The 16,859-nt window shown below is 24.2% G+C and overlaps 2 protein-coding genes across 3 annotated transcripts in view; one reads left to right on the top strand and one right to left on the bottom strand.

The window, feature by feature from the left end:
- LOC109608352 (uncharacterized) overlaps positions 1 to 16,859 on the bottom strand; it is a 345,665-nt gene that overhangs the window by 225,470 nt on the left and 103,336 nt on the right. The window lies entirely within an intron of this gene.
- Positions 1 to 16,859, top strand: part of LOC109608351 (lachesin) — a 246,395-nt gene that overhangs the window by 205,439 nt on the left and 24,097 nt on the right. For both annotated transcript variants that reach the window (XM_020024773.2, XM_020024772.2), the window contains exon 7: positions 1,023 to 1,085. In XM_020024773.2, the coding sequence (XP_019880332.1) occupies positions 1,023 to 1,085 (63 nt within the window). The remainder of the gene's footprint in view (positions 1 to 1,022; positions 1,086 to 16,859) is intronic.

The following is a 16,859-nucleotide window of genomic DNA, read 5'->3' as shown; positions in this document are numbered from 1 at the left end:
TTTTATTCAATGGTTACTGAAAAAGTTTAGTGAACCAAAAGTTCTACCAATTCTGATAATTAAATTTACAAATTTTATTACGTTTAATGCGAATAAATCAATTTTATAAAATATATATATAATATAAATCTCCCATTAACATTATTTTAACTAACAGAAATAAATCCAAGGATGACAAAACTGATCCACCGTCTATTTATAATGTACGAAATTAAAATTTCGCGTTTCCAACAGACATTACATCAAATCTATTGATGTTAACAATAATAAAATTTAAAAGGAGAATGTAAAGTTCACGTGCTAGAAAATTATATCGTAGATGAAATTGCCGGATTAAAATACACGAGGCAACATTCCGAATATGACAAAACGCTAACTAACAATTTGCATGTGGTTCTGCTGATAGACCAATTTCTGAAAAGAAACGGCATTAGCCGTCAACCGTCTAATAAATTGATAAGTTTCAAATTTAATCACTATTTATAGGCAATTATTTCGAGCCGAACGTGTTTTCGTTTCTGCGAACGGAATTAATTTCCTGTAATGTTTCTAATGAATCGTAATAATTGAAAAATGAACGTTGCACCGGGAAAATTAAATCTGAATATTTCAAATAGTGTTTTTGTTTTATTTTATAACATGCAAGAGATCGTTTTTACGTGGTTAAAGTTTGGAATAAAAATGGACCGGCGAACGGGTTCTAATAATAAAATATGAACCACGGAGGAGGAGGAGTCATAAATTTAAAGCTCCTGAATACGTTTCATTGAAAATGAATCAACAAATCTCTCCACAACAAACAAAAACGTTCAAAATAATTTCCACAAACTCACAACTAAACTAATTACGATTATTACACATAAAATTAAATTTGATTGGGTTCATAGAGTTCCCTCCTGTTGTGACTCGGTGTACTGATTTAATCAATTTCGTTGATATTAACCCGGAATTGGTCTTTTAATATAATTCGAATGCGAGATAGAATTGTCTAAAGTCAAAGTTGTTTTTGCCTTTATTTTCAGAAATACCGATGCCATCCACACCCCCGAGAGCGACGGAAATGAAAAGTAATTCGAATAAAGAAAGTGAGTATGTTGTGATTTGCATGTTGATCTTAACGTCTTTTTTTTCCACCACTTCATTTTGATGAATTAAAATTTCCAAGTGCCTGTGCTAAATGTTTTAACATCGTTCCATGCCGGGAATAATTAATCGAAAATTGCCACATCTAGAATTATGACGGCGAAAACTAATTTCGTTCACCGACAATAAAATAATACACGCTCGGCGAAGGTTACAAATATAATTCTAGGTGAGGCGGTCTTTATTTCATTGTCTGACAGATTTTTGTTTCGTAAAAAAAAACTATACCTTGAATCACATGACAATAATAACTTTTGGGCTTTGTCACAGAAATATAATTAAATGTGAACTGAAATATATATGTTCGGTTTATTAAAACCGTACAAAATGTAGGACATAAACGAAAATAAGAGCAAATTAAATATGTGCGAGTTTATTGCTTATATTTTGACCAATATTATTTGTTTTATGATGGAAGGTACAGCACAAGTTTTAAATAAAATTTGTTAAGTATTTATTAATTTTCATAATTAAAAAATCGGTGCCATACATATATCACCAGATACAAAACATATACATATTTTTAAAGAAACCCCCTGTATATTATGACATTTTTGGATAGAAAACTGTCTCAAACTGGTGGATTTTGGCTATTACATGTGTTTCCAAATTAGATAGAGTCCTCAAGTGCCCAAAGCACCTTTTTCAAACAGATTTGTGGCAGATTTCGAAAAAGTTTTATAACTTTTTTATTTAACTTTTTAACAAATATCAAAAACTTTCTACATACATTTTTTTACGTAATAATAGAGATTCACCTCAAAAAATATGTCTTTAAAATTTCAAAATAATCCATTCAACTCTTCATTTCAAATAGAAAATATGACTGAAATTCACTTTAAAATTGAACTTATCACAAAAATATAATTTATGATATATTAAATCAAATTTAATTAAACTCTAACATTTTACATATAAGACATAGTATTTTTAAAGAAAAGTTACGCTTTTGTTATTTTATAAACAATAACTGTATTATTATCTCGAAATTTACAAGAAATATCAGTTAGTTTCAGCTAAAGATATTATTATATATCATACTGATATTACTGATTCTTGTGAAAAGATACTAACTCAAACAACTCTTTATAATTTCGAGAAAAATATATAATTTTTTTAAAGTCAAATTGGTGTTTTAATTAAGTTTAGATGATATTAAGATATTTGTTTGCTAAATTTTAAGATAAGTAATATTGTTGTCCATAAAACAGGCCTCATTTTTAATAGTTCTAAAATATATTAATCACCAAAGTAAAATATTATTTTCTATGTATCTTAGGACGATGATATTAAATATCTCGAAATTTGATTATTATTATTATGTTACAAAATATATATTTTTTTGAAGAGATACTAATTTTAAACTTTATATGGTAACTTTAACAAAGTTATGATATAAAGTTTGATGATATTTCTCTGTTAAATTTTGAGATAATTAATATTGGTGTTTATAAAACAGAGAGTGTAACTGATAATTTCTCAAATAATTACAAAAAGTGACATTTAAAATATAACTATTTCAAAATTTCGACATGATATGTAACATTTAAATAGAGTTTAGTTAAGATATAATATTTTCTATTATATTTTGAGATAATGTTATTAACATTGAGAGTAACTAGTAATTTATATATATTTTTAAAAAACCATATTTTATGTTAACTAGTGAGAAAAACTTAAGATATAATTACTAATTTTCAAAAGGAAATTTAAAATGGTTAAACATGGTTAGACATACTTTTGTTAAATAAAATATTTGATAGTTTAAAGATATATTTTATAGACGACAATATTAAATATCTCGAAATTTACTAGAAATACCGTTATGCATTAACTAGAGATATTTAGTACTAATTTATTTAGAAAATCTACTCTGACAGAAAAACAGTAACTAACATGTTTTAAAATTTCGAAGTAACGTGTAAAACTTTTTTATTTCAAATTGTGAGTTTAGCTAATATATGAGTGTATTTCTTTGCTAAACTTTGAGATAATTAGTATTGATTTCTATAAACATGGAGAGTGTAACATATAATTTATTTATGTATTTAATTATCAAATTTTGTACTTACAAGTGTGCCAAATATAATTATTAATTTTCAAAGAAATTTAAAATAGTTAAAATACGTTAGAAATACTTTTGTGAAGTATAATATATGTTAACAATAAACAATTAAAAACAATAACCATTTTAATATTTCAACGTAAGATTTAAAACTTTTTTTATTTCAAACTGCGAGTTTAGTTGAGATATGACGATATTTCTCTGCTTAATTCTGAGATAATTAGTATTGTTGTCTATAAACATGGAGAATATAACTTATGATTACCAAATATTGTACTATACTATACTACATTAAATATATCGAAATTTATCAAAAGTATTGTTATATCTCAGCTAAATATAATTTATTATATCACAAATTATATTTTTAGAACGATATTGACCTCAAAAAATAATATATTTTTAAAATTTTGAAATAATTAATATATACTTATATGTAAAATTGTAAAAAATTGAAATGTAATTTTAATTGTATTTATCAAAGACATCTTATTTCTTTGTCCAAATTTGGGATAATTGATATTTTCTATGAAATGAATAAGTAAGCCATTATTTATGTTGCAAAAATTTGAAATATAATTATTAATTTTCAAATAAATTATCAATTGTTAAGACACATTTGTGGTAACAAAAGTATCCTTGAAATAACGAGATAGTATCTACAACTTTTTTATTGAAAAGTATAATTGACTTCCCCTTTAAAATGCCGTAAAAAGTGAGGCTTTCCAAAAATATACTATTTATGATATTTTAAAATATTTTTAGCTAAGATATATTGACATATATCGGAAATGTCAAGAAATTCACTATAATATTGCCATCTATGGAAACATGTAGAAAATATTTTTCATAGGTCACAAATATATTTGATATCACCTATGTATTTCATAAGCAATATTTATTATCTCGAAATATACCAGAAATATTGATATATCTTAGGTAAATATAACTTACTAAATATCTTACGTAAATATATCAAAGAATCCGACTCTGTAAAAGAAATGTTGCATATATCACGAAATTTTACGAATATCACTTTTCTGTATATTTTTAAAAGGTTAAATATATCACAATGCAACTTTGGGTAACCAACATTTTAAAATACTGAACTTTTTACACTTCAATTTTACTCTTATCTCTTTTCTTAAAATACTTTAAACTGCCAAAATGTGCCAATTTTGGACACTCTATATATAATAAGTAACAAAATTTCAAATGGCACAGGGGGTAACTTTATAATCTTAATTAGGAACCACTATTTTATTGCATATTCCGGTTTTGCTGTGAAAAATGCGTAGAATTAGTATAAAACTTATTATAGTATAACCTAGAAGAATAATTATAAAATATAATAAACTTTTGGAGTGTTAAAAATGCGAATAAAAGTTACATCAATTAAGCATTCATTTGCACCATAATTTTTTAATATCGATGTTGAATGTACACTTGAGTTTCTATTTGCATTCCTGTACAATATTTTTTCATTGTAATTCAGAAAGTAAATATCCGCGCTTTACGATAATACAATGGGAGCGACTGTAATGTTGTTTTTCGCAAAAATAAATAGGGAAATGTTAAAACAGAGGATGAAACAGGAAAAAAAAAATAACACACGGTGTTCAATGATTTTAATAAAGCTCTTGACCGTTGTTTAAATTCAAATAAAGATTCACAATAACCATTCCAGGTGAGAAAACTGTTTCCCTGCAACCGCTTTATTAAACTGAGCGACCCGTAAAAACTAAACAAACATAATTAAATCTTACCTTAAAGCCTAGAATTCGTTCTCTGTGTGTGGATTTGCAAGATTCCTTGATGTTTCATTTGCCAAATAACCAGACTTTATGTGATTGTTTCTTCTTTTTTTTTATAGACATCCGAATCTGTTGTTCTAGTTAACTTTTACACAAAAAAAAAAAAATAAAAAAAATATAATTGCTCGACTAGAACGTTGGATCGGACAACAAAAAATATTGATAAATGGCCCAAGTTTACAACCAGAGCAGTGATCTCGGTTATAAGTGTTCGGCAAGAAATTAAAATGCCACCTTGTTCTTTTTACTTTGTTACACCGGGTGAGTATTGCCCTCATACATTAAGAATTGGGAGAATTGGCGGATGCACTTGTTTTTATAAAATTGGTGGATGCGCATGTTTTATAAAATTGGTGGATGCGCCTTTATTAAAATTATACTCAGTGGCATAAGAAATGGAACATACAGTCCCAATGGTCCAATTTTAACAAAATTTGGTGTGTACTTTTGTCCATAGGATTAGATTTTGCTTGTTTGCTGAAGAGTTAATTCAAAACCCAATTAAATCTTACAAATGGATCAACAGTGATGGCCAAAGAAACAGCACAAAATATAAAATTAAATGCATTAATTCAAGATTTACTCCTGTTAGTACAAAAAATATATTTCAATATTCTATCTATTAACAACAATAATTTACCAGTTAATACATCACAGACACCTATTATAACATTTTAATAATTAAAATGTAAGAAAAAATGCTTAAAAATGGTTGTATTCTAAATTTTATTAAATATTTATAATTAGTATGTGTTAAAACTATAAAACATGTTTTCTTAATAAATTTATCCATTCAACTCTCTTAAAGATACTCTAATAAACACCAAGTTGACTACGAAAACAAATATTCTGAGGTATTTCACATATTTTACTCCATTATTTAGTTAATTTAGTTTCACTGACTATTAATTTGCAATATTTTTTATCAAATCTATATTTTGTGTGAGGTTAAATTTAAAAGAGAATTTACGGCATAAATAGATTTTTCTTTAATTCAACAAATATTAGTTATATAAAATATGATTACAATTTAAGATGAGCCACACTGTATCAACAATTACAAGACGTAGAAAACATACAACAAAGTTACGTGAATCTTTATGCATGATAATGATCCTCAGTATTTTATTCAAAATTGGTTAAAAAATAATCATGTTGAGATTCTCACTTGACCAACACAAAGTCTGGATCAAAATCGAATTGAAAACATATGGAAAGATATAAAGTCCCGATTAAAACACCAAAAACCATAAAATTCAGATGAACTGTGGGTATTAATTGAATAGTCATGGAATTTAATTTCAAACGACCGTTGCCAAAATCTCGTTGAATTCGTGCCTCAGCATTTACATGCGGTTATAACGTCCAGAGGGTATTCAACAAAATATTAACCATTTTTTTTAAATTGTGTATAAATTATTTAATAAATGTATATATATATATATATATATATATATATATATATATATATATATATATATATATATATATATATGTGAGCAACCATATTGGGCATTTATTTTGTTTAAGACTTAATTTAAGTAGAAATTATTTTGATTTAGGTACAAAATAAGTAATTGTAGAGAGACTATAGTGAAATTTGTAAGATAAAATATAAAATATTTTGGCCACCACTGTGTGTATTCAATTTTCTATATCACTGAGTATAAAACTGAATTAGAAAAAACAAAAAAAAAAAAAGGAATTGTAAATTTGACCCGTTGATCTGTGATCCTGTCGAGTTCACAATAATTAATTTAAAACGCCCTGTATCCGGTATAGACGAAGGTATAATGTAACTTTTATGGTTGAAAGAATTTATTGTCTCAGACTAGACTAGAGTGTCTCCCGTATGCAATCTGAATTTGAAATGGCATTATAAAATGGTCCGAGAGTATTAACAATACATTGTTGCCCTCAGATCTGCTCTATATGCATACCTGATGCATAATTTACTTGTAATTATCTCAGCACAATCGAAAAAGCCGTCTGTTCAGCAATAAAAAATAAAACTGTCTCTCGCGATGTAGCGATGTGTCAATACGTGGAATATATGGAAGATTATTATTAAAACAGCATCATGAAACAATTAATCAGGGTTTGGGTTGGCATGATAAACTACGAAATAAGGGTTATTAATATTAAACATGGAAGAACGATTGATCGAATCGAAATGAATATTTAAAACTAATTTTATTTATTAAATGGAAATAGATTTGAATTTATAACATACAAATAAATCATTGTTTGTATTTTATAAAATCATTGTTATTGTAATTAATGGCGTTTTATATATCATTTTATTAAAACTCCCATAGTAATAAAAATTAATTTTAAATTGCCGTTTTGAATATCATATTTAAATATATATTTATTTTATTTTCAACATTTGCTGAACATATTTTAATAAAGTGCGGCTCCTTTAAGGTGAAATCTCATTCGTATTATTTATAATTCATTATAATTGAATAATAGTTTAAAAACACAATAAAACTGCTCATTTTTCAGTAACACAAAGGTCTATTATAGCATTTTTTATAATCAAAACATAAAAATATATATTAGGATATTTTTTACATAAAAAAAATATTTAAAAATGATTTTATATTAAACTGTATAAAAAATATTCATTTGATTTAAACTTAACTTAAATTTCATTAGACAAATATGATTTTTAATACTCACAGATTTATTAAGTTACAATATGTTTTTATGATTTTTTTTTTAAATTTTCTTAACAATAAATTCAATGGATAATTTTAATTTTTTATAAAAAAATATATAAAGTGAAACAGGGTCATATAAAAACCAAATTTTATAATTTTGTGAGTCGATCTATAAACTTACAACTTCACATGAGATACAAATAAACAATGGCAATATGTAAAAGATTTTAATTAAATTCTAGTGAAACCTTTATGGCTTTAAATACGAATAGAACATTATAAATGTATTTGCTACTGCTTTGAGATTTTTATATTAATAAAATCACATTTTCTCTTAAAAAAAGTCTGCTTCATATATTTCTATTTAAATAAATTCTTTTATTAAAAAATTGGTACAATAGTGATTAAAACTGGGTATTAAATTGTTTTCAAATTTTAGTGTCTAGTTATTTTTTTATAGTTTAATTGATCATCAAATTTTTATTTGTTTTAAACAGAACTTTTAGTTCTTTAATTGATTGTATGGATATATTTAAAATTAATTTTTATTACTTTATCACGTTAATCACAATTATTCTAAAATTTCAATAAATTACATTGTGTATTTATAACATTTTGAAAATATTTAGCAGTAAAGAGTTACATATTTAATTTTAAAATTAATAAGAACAACAATACATTTAATATTTGTTAATTTTGCTGAAATGCTTAAAAATGGTTGTATTCTAAATTTTACAAAATATATAAATTATTTATAATTAGAATGTGGTAAAACTGTGTGAAAACTAAGGTGAATATTTGATATTCTCAACTATTTCACATATTTTACTCCATTACTTAGTTAACTTAGTTAATCAAAATACACATTTCATTAAAAAATGTGTTCCTTAATTTTTTCATTAATAGAATTTTCTTTAATTCTACAATTGCAATACATAGAAAACTTTAATTAAATTTTAATGAGAAGATTAGATACAAAAAATAACAGAATAAGACTATTTGTTATATACTGATTTGAATTTTTTACCTTAAAAAAGTCTAATTAAAATATTTCTGGTTAAATAAACTCCTCTATTAAAAATCCTGTACAGCAGTTATTAAAACTGGTATTAAATTGTTTTCAAATTTTAGTGTCCAATTATTTTTTATAGTTTAATTCATCATCATATTTTTATTTGTTTTAAATGGTTGACTTTTAGTTTATTTAAAATTCAATTTTATTGCTTTATTAAGTTACTTACAACTGTTAAATTAAAAATATATGAAATATTATTCTAAAATTTCAATAAACTACATTGTAGAATTACAATATTTTAAAAATATTAGAATATCTGAAAATATTTATCAGTAGAGAGTCACATATTTAACTTTAAAATTAATAAGAACAACAATGAATTTAATATTTGTTAATTTGCCATTAAAATTATTTTCTGTAACACATCATAGAGGCCTATTATAACATTTTAATAATTTAAATATAAGAAAAAATGCTTAAAAAATATTTGTATTCTAAATTTTAGACATATTTCTAATGAATTTATCCACTTCTTTAAAGATATTCTAATAAAAACTAAGTTGACTGAAAACTAAAGTCAATATCTGATATTCTCAGGTATTTTATATAATTTTACTTCATTATTTAGTTACCTTAGTTATTTCGTTTTTTAGTTCTTTCACAGACTTATTTATTAATTTGCAATATATTTAATCAAATTTTTATTTTGTGAGAATCCAAAAAGGTCCGATTAAAATATTTCCAATCAAATATACACTTCTATTAAAAATCCTACACCGTAGTTATTAAAACTGGGTATTAAATTGTTTTCAAATTTTAGTATCCAGTTATTTTTTATAGTTTAATTGGTCATCAAATTTTTATTTGATTTAAACTGTTGACGTTTAGTTTTTTAATTGATTGTATGGATACATTCAAAATTCATGTTTATTACTTTATCACGTTAGTCACTACTATTAAATTATAAAACTATAAAATATTATTGTAAAATTTCAATGAATTACATTTAAAATGTATAATATTTAGAAAATTTTAAAATATCTGAAAATATTTAATTGTAAAGCGTCACATATTTAAATTTAAAATTAATAAAAACAGCATTGAATTTAATATTTTATTGCTTTTGTTAAAATGGTAGGAATTTCATAGTGAACTACAATTTATTTCAATTTTAATATAATATTAAAATTTGTATATATATATATATATATATATATATATATATATATATCGGAGGTAATAAAATTTTGATGTTTTAAACCGTTAGTTCCCACTATAAATGTAAGAAGCTCATAAATATATTATAAATGTACATTACCGTGAATTATATCCGTAAAATCAAAGTTATAATTTGGCACCGAAATGGAAATGACACAAAGTCGTATCGTTTGAAAAGGAGAAGCGGAACGGATGAAGAAAATAAAGATAAACGCAATTAAGTAAGAGCAAATACATAAAGTTAAAGCGACAGTGGGATATTTAAATTAATGAATAAGAAGTAAATTAGTTGGAGTGTTTATAGTTGCAATTATAAGGTAACAAAGTAAGATTTTTACAGTTCGCAATAAAATTAAAAGCGAGCGTGGAGGTAGCGCCACCGCGTTAAGGGAAGAGTTAAATCGGGCAGGGAGGGTTGTAGGTAAAAGTTAAGAACGGAACATATTTCGCAGTATATGCCTGGCGTGATGGTTGCCATGTATATGCAATGATAAATACCCAGGCCAGAGAAAGAAGCTACTTCGGCATTACAATAACGCGCTGCTGTAATGGCCAAAGTTAGGGTTAAGACAGGGCACAGCTTATTCTCTGCGGTGATATTCAGAAACACAATGAAAGCATACTTTTTGTTAGCTCACCTTACCTGCCTGCCGAGATGAGTTCAAAGTATGTTTCTATTCTCCAGGGCAATACCACTAACTTTGAAGAACACATCTCTAGGCCAATAAGTGTGCTATATTTAGTTCTTCTCTTTACGTTACTTGACAGTCTACTAAACTGTTACATTATATCTAGTAAATTTTGCCCCGTTCCATACACGAAACGTTTTAACTATCGTTTAAGAACGATTCTTTTTAATTTATATTAATTCTATAATTATTATAGTGTCTACACATTTCGTACCTCCCCTTATATACGAATAACTTTATTTATATAGTTTTTATATAAATGTAAAAATCAGGGTAAAATTGAAGTCTATTTAAATTTAAACAAATCGATCATTTCGAGGACGAATTCCAATTTTAACAGAAGGAATACACTGGAAGGAGTTCCCAAAAATGGTACAAAAACAAGATTAACGGAGTCGTGGACAGAAAAATAAAAATATTTGCTGTTGGCGACTCTTTTATCAGTCCATTCTTCATAAATCAAGAAGAAGTAAGTGTGTTGTGTACCATAAAACGAAGACTAAAAGAAGTTAGTCTCTAAGGTAGAAAATCAATAAAGAAGTCCTTCATTTCTGCAAAATATAAAGAACCGAGTCTACTTTTGGCAAGAGGACATGTGAACTGAATGAAAAATAATTTTGTTTTCCGATGAAAGTCGGTTCTAATTATTCAAATCTGATAGCATTTCATGTGTAAGAAGACCAAGTACACTAGACCTACTGGAAAGCATGGTGGAGGAGGCTGCTTAAGATAAACGGGATAATGGATCGTTTCGTTTATAGTTACATTCTTGAGAAGATAACATTAGTTTAAGGTGGACCTTCCAGCACGACAACAATCTGAAACACACGTCTAAGTTATTTAAAAAAAGGTTACCTTCTCAAGGAGTACGTGTAATGTCTTGGCCAGCACAAAGCCCAGACCTCAATCCAATTGAGAACCTTTTGAATGAAATTGTTCAAATCCATGCAAAAAGATTTATATGAACTTTAAGAAAAGTTGAAAATCAGTGGAAAGAAATATTGGATGATTATACTGAAAAGCTGAAACTACTGAAATCAATGAAAAAAAGGTGTTTAATAGTTATTAAAAATAATGGATACGGTACGTAAGGTTGTTTTATTTTATGGTTGATCTACTTTTCACTCATGATTTTTTTTTAATATTAGTAAATACTTAACTAAACACACTAATTAAAAATTATATTACGGTATTGTTGTTATCAAACATCAACTGACAATAATATAGATATTTAAATGAACACTCTTATCAAGAAAAATGATAATAAATATATATTTAATAACAAAAAAAGCACCGTAAGATTATAAAAAATTAGATCAAAATTTTTCGATAATTTTATTTGAAAACATAGAAATTTTTAAGTTGAACAATTTATCAATCAATTAATTATTAAATATTCAAATGAAAAAATAATACGTAATAAAATATAAATTTAATATTATAATGATCTTGTTATTTATATAATTTCAATAATTCTCATTGTTTAAATAAATGGAAAATTATTTTTTTATAGAAAATATTTAAATTTTCATGTAGTTTCTCAAATAATAAAAAACAAAAAATATTAATGAGTTTAGTTATGTAATATATTTTTAATTCAAATAATAATTTAATTTATTTTTTGTAAATTAATTAAAAAATTCAAATCTAAAATAAAATATAAATAATAAAATTAAATTAAAAAAAAATAAAAATAAATTTCATAATTTTTAATTAAGTTTATTAATGAAACAATGGTGTAATACTGTTTTACTTATCTAAAATTTATTACCTAAAAATTGTTTATGAAAACTATAAATATTAATTTATATAAAACAGTAATTATAAAAATAAAAAATGAAGGAAATATCTTAAAAATTATTAAAATTGCTCTTTCGGCTTTTGATTTGTATTATATTTAAAATAACGAAAATGGGTAAAATTTTATGAAATTTAGTAAAGAAAGAATAATTCTCATGTCGATATAAAAATAATAAATATATAGTTTAATATTTATCTTCATAAAATATTAAATATGCTAAAAAATATGAAGAATATAAAATTATTGAAACTACTCTTGATTATTTTAAATATAAATTTTGATTAACTATTTTGTGTCATAATTATAATATGAAACTTAGTAAAAAATATTTTTCATATTTATGGGCAATTTTAATTATTTGATTTGATATGTGATATATACAATTATTCATTTTGTTCCTAAATTAAAATAATATTGAAAGGCTACTGAAATTTATGAAAAAAGGCGTTTATAAGCTATTAAAAAAATAACCATATATAAAAAAAATTATCAAGTATAATTAATAATAAATATAAATTTTAATTTAGTTATTTTAATGATATGAAAACTATAAATATTAATTTATATAAAACATTAATTATAAAAATAAAAAAATAAAATAAAATTTTATGAAATTTAGTAAAAAAAGAAAAATTCTCATGTTGATATAAAAATAATAAACATGCAGTTTAATATTTACCCTCATAAAAAAATTAAATATACTAAAAAATTGAAGAATATAAATTTTCTTAAAAATTATTGAAACCACTCTTGATTATTTTAAATATAAATTTTGATTAAATATTTTGTGTCATAATTATATGAAATTTAGTAAAAAATATTTTTCATATATTCATATATTCTTCTATTAATAACCACAATTCATCAATGGAAAGAAATATCGAATATATACTGAAATTAATGAAAAAAAGCGTTTATAACTTATTAAAAACAATTATAATGCCGTATAGTTATCAAACATAACTAACAATAACGTGGATATTAAAAGTTGCTCTACGTATGAAAAAAAAAATAAGAAACAACGAATTTTTTGTTTTAAACAAATACACAGACCAGCAATTAGTGCTTAATCGTTCGGATGGGGAAGGACCGTAAGTAGGTATAATTGAAAAGTGAACAAACAGTTGCAGATGTTTTAAGGCGGCCACAGTTGAAGCGGCGGCTTGTATTTTCTCATATTCATCGCTCTATTTTGGATGAATTTATGACATTACTTAATTAGATGTTTCCAAGGGACATTAATCTTGCGCTAATACTAATGGCACCATCACACTGTACATTTGGAACTGTAACATTTGACTCTCGACGCACAAAACCATACTATGGCCATTTTAATCACCTAAAAACTCCCTCAGTTCTTAGCTAAAACGTTTCCGCTGAACTTCAACGTTAAATATTGGATTATAAAATCCGAGTGTGGCACTTTGTAACTAAAATAAACCACATCATTGCACGATTTCAATTGGTTACACTAATTTACTTTTAATATTATTACTACTTTAATTTGAATGTATTTTATTTGAATTGTTAATATTCATAGTTCTTTTATAACTGTGGAGTACCTTTTACATTCTAAATCAAAAAATCACACTTTCATTATTATTTCTCGTAATCAAGGTTTTTTATTTGTTTATTTTTTTATTATGTACTTTAAATGTAATATATAATATTCATTTTTAAATGTTCAAATCATATTTTTATAATTAATATCAGTGAATTAAAAAAATAAAAATCAATATTAATTTTAAATTCTAATACAATACTTTAGAAAATATAACTTATAAGATTTTAAAGCATAAATCGACAAAACCAACAACAATAATCAGTCATGAAAAATAATAAATTAAGACCAGAAAACGTTTGTTGTGATAACATTTAAACGTTCAGAAATTATTGTGTTATGCAAAGATAATATTATTACTAATAAATTATTTTATAAATTTTATTTGCTTATATTAATAATCCTATTCACGATTGTACCTTTTCCATTCTAAATTAAAAAATCACACTTTCATTATTCATAAACAAGATGTTTTATTTGTTATTTTTTTAATTAAGTTAATGACTACTAAAATATCCAACTTGATACTTGTTGAGTATTATGAAAATAAAGCATTAAACAAAGAAAAGCACAACTGAATTTTAAACAAAGGAAAATCAACACAGTAAAGTTCTTTAAATCTAAAATATTAATTTTTAGATCACTCTAGTAAAACACTTAAACATATAAAAGGAATATTTTTAGACTGGATTATCTAAAACAATAAAAGTCAACTTTTTTAATTCTAATAATAATAAGACATTTTTAAAGAAATGGATCAGTAAAACTGGAAAATGTAAAGCAAAAACGTTTGTTCTTGTAATATTTAAATCATGAAAATTATTATATTATCAAAAAAAAATGTAGGAGAATATTATTTATAAAATCTTAAACTTAAAACACTAAAAAATATTCAATATTTTAACTTTATTTAGAAAAAACTAATTGATATCTAATATTTTCTTATTCAGTCAATTCAGTTCAATATAAAAATTATTAAATATAACAATTTATTTTGCTCACAATTTTTAAGTTTAGAGTTACTTTTGTTATCTAAAAAAAAACAAATAATTTGTATTATAAATTTATAAAATCATAAAAGAGAACATGCCAAAATTGGATAACAAAGAATATTAAAAATTTAAATTAACTTTAATGAATAGAATTTTAAAAAACCTTATTCATGAATAATTTTGAATTTGTGTAAATATATTCAAAATATATATTTTTAATATATTTACAGATTTATTTATTTTGACAGAAATATGACCAAATAAAGAGAAATTTTTAACTTATCTAAATAAATAAATATAGTATATTTTTAAAATATATTTTTTATTGTATTGTACCCTAAAATAGTCCACTACTTAATTTTAATATAAATATGCCTAATTAAAAAAAAAATCTAAAATTAAGCATTAAATAAAGAATTTTTTAAAAATCTTATCTATAAATAAATGTTTATAATTAATTTAATAATTAAATACAAAAATTATTAAGTATAAACCAAAATTTTTAACTTGTCTAGTTAAAAATATATATTTTTAAATATATATTTTTTATCGTATTAATGACCTAAAATAGTAGTAGTAAAATGTATTATATTAATACCCTAAAATATGTTATCCTAATTATTATATAAATGTGGTTAAAAAATAGTGAAATTGAAACAATTAACATATTTCCATCATGGATTACTTTTATAAAAAAAAAAGAAATTTAATTATGTTTTTATACTTTAATTTTATTTAAAAATATATTTTTTATAAATTAAATTTCAACAAAAAAACACCATTAAATTTTTTATCATAAATAAAATATTGTTAAAGTAATATCAATTCTCTACACAGAAATTCGTATTAAAAACAAGACATGAACAATACAAAAAAGATAAAATTGAACATATAACAAACAGTAAAATCAGCAGCAAAAAATAGAAAAAATTAATATTTTAAAATAGTTTACTGAAACGTAGAACAACACGAGAGCAAATTATTTTTTTATCAAATCAATACAACTAGAAAATGTTTGACCGGTTGGCGTAAGTTATGAAATTTTATACAACACAAAATCCGATTAGAAAAAAAAAAAACAAACTAAAATCGACACATTTACGTTTTAAAAACGTCCATTTTATTCCCATAGACACAACAGCAACATAGTTGATAAGCGTACGAGTACTAATTATAATGAACACGTGCCGATTAGTTCGAAATTAGTATTTATTTGAGCGAATAAAGAGTTTAATAGGTTTAAGTCGGTCTTGCTCCAGTTACGGCGAAGAAAATAAACAAGAAAAGTTATGTGTTGGCGAAACAAAGGAGGCCACTTCCGGCCCGCATACTTTTAATAAATATATTGTAAATCCAAATTATTCAAACAATGTAATTTTGTTCTCTGTTCATGACTTGGGGAAAACTTTCAAAAGTTGGCCGTACGTTCACTGTTTACGGTAACGAGATACCTTCCTAAGCGTGCATTCGAATATTATTTGTCTAAAACAATATCACCGTTAAAAATTTATTCGACGGACGAAAATATCCAATAAAAACGTGTTTCCGACTTTCCGGCGCACATTCCGGCCGTACTAAAAGTAAACAAGTATAACATATTGTCAATTTTGAATGCTACAAGCCTAATATACGTATCAAAAAGACAGTGGGGTTTACGTATGAAATTTTAAAACAAAAATTCGTCGTTAAAAATTTATTTTCGGGCATATAACGAACACGTTTCCTGCGACATTCAACAATCGGCTGCCGCTGTGTAAAAAGGCATGTAGCACATGTATTGTTTGTTTTTAAATGTTAAAAGCAATGTGCGGTCATGAACGCAGATTTATATACTAGATTGAAATTCATACATCAATATTTATTTAATAAAGTTTAATGGATTCTAGCCGTGATAT

This window comes from Aethina tumida, chromosome 1 (genome assembly GCF_024364675.1).
Source record: "Aethina tumida isolate Nest 87 chromosome 1, icAetTumi1.1, whole genome shotgun sequence".
In the NCBI taxonomy this organism is placed as follows: domain Eukaryota; kingdom Metazoa; phylum Arthropoda; class Insecta; order Coleoptera; family Nitidulidae; genus Aethina; species Aethina tumida.
Note: the sequence above shows the minus strand (reverse complement) of the source record. Positions and strands in the feature narration are given on the sequence as shown.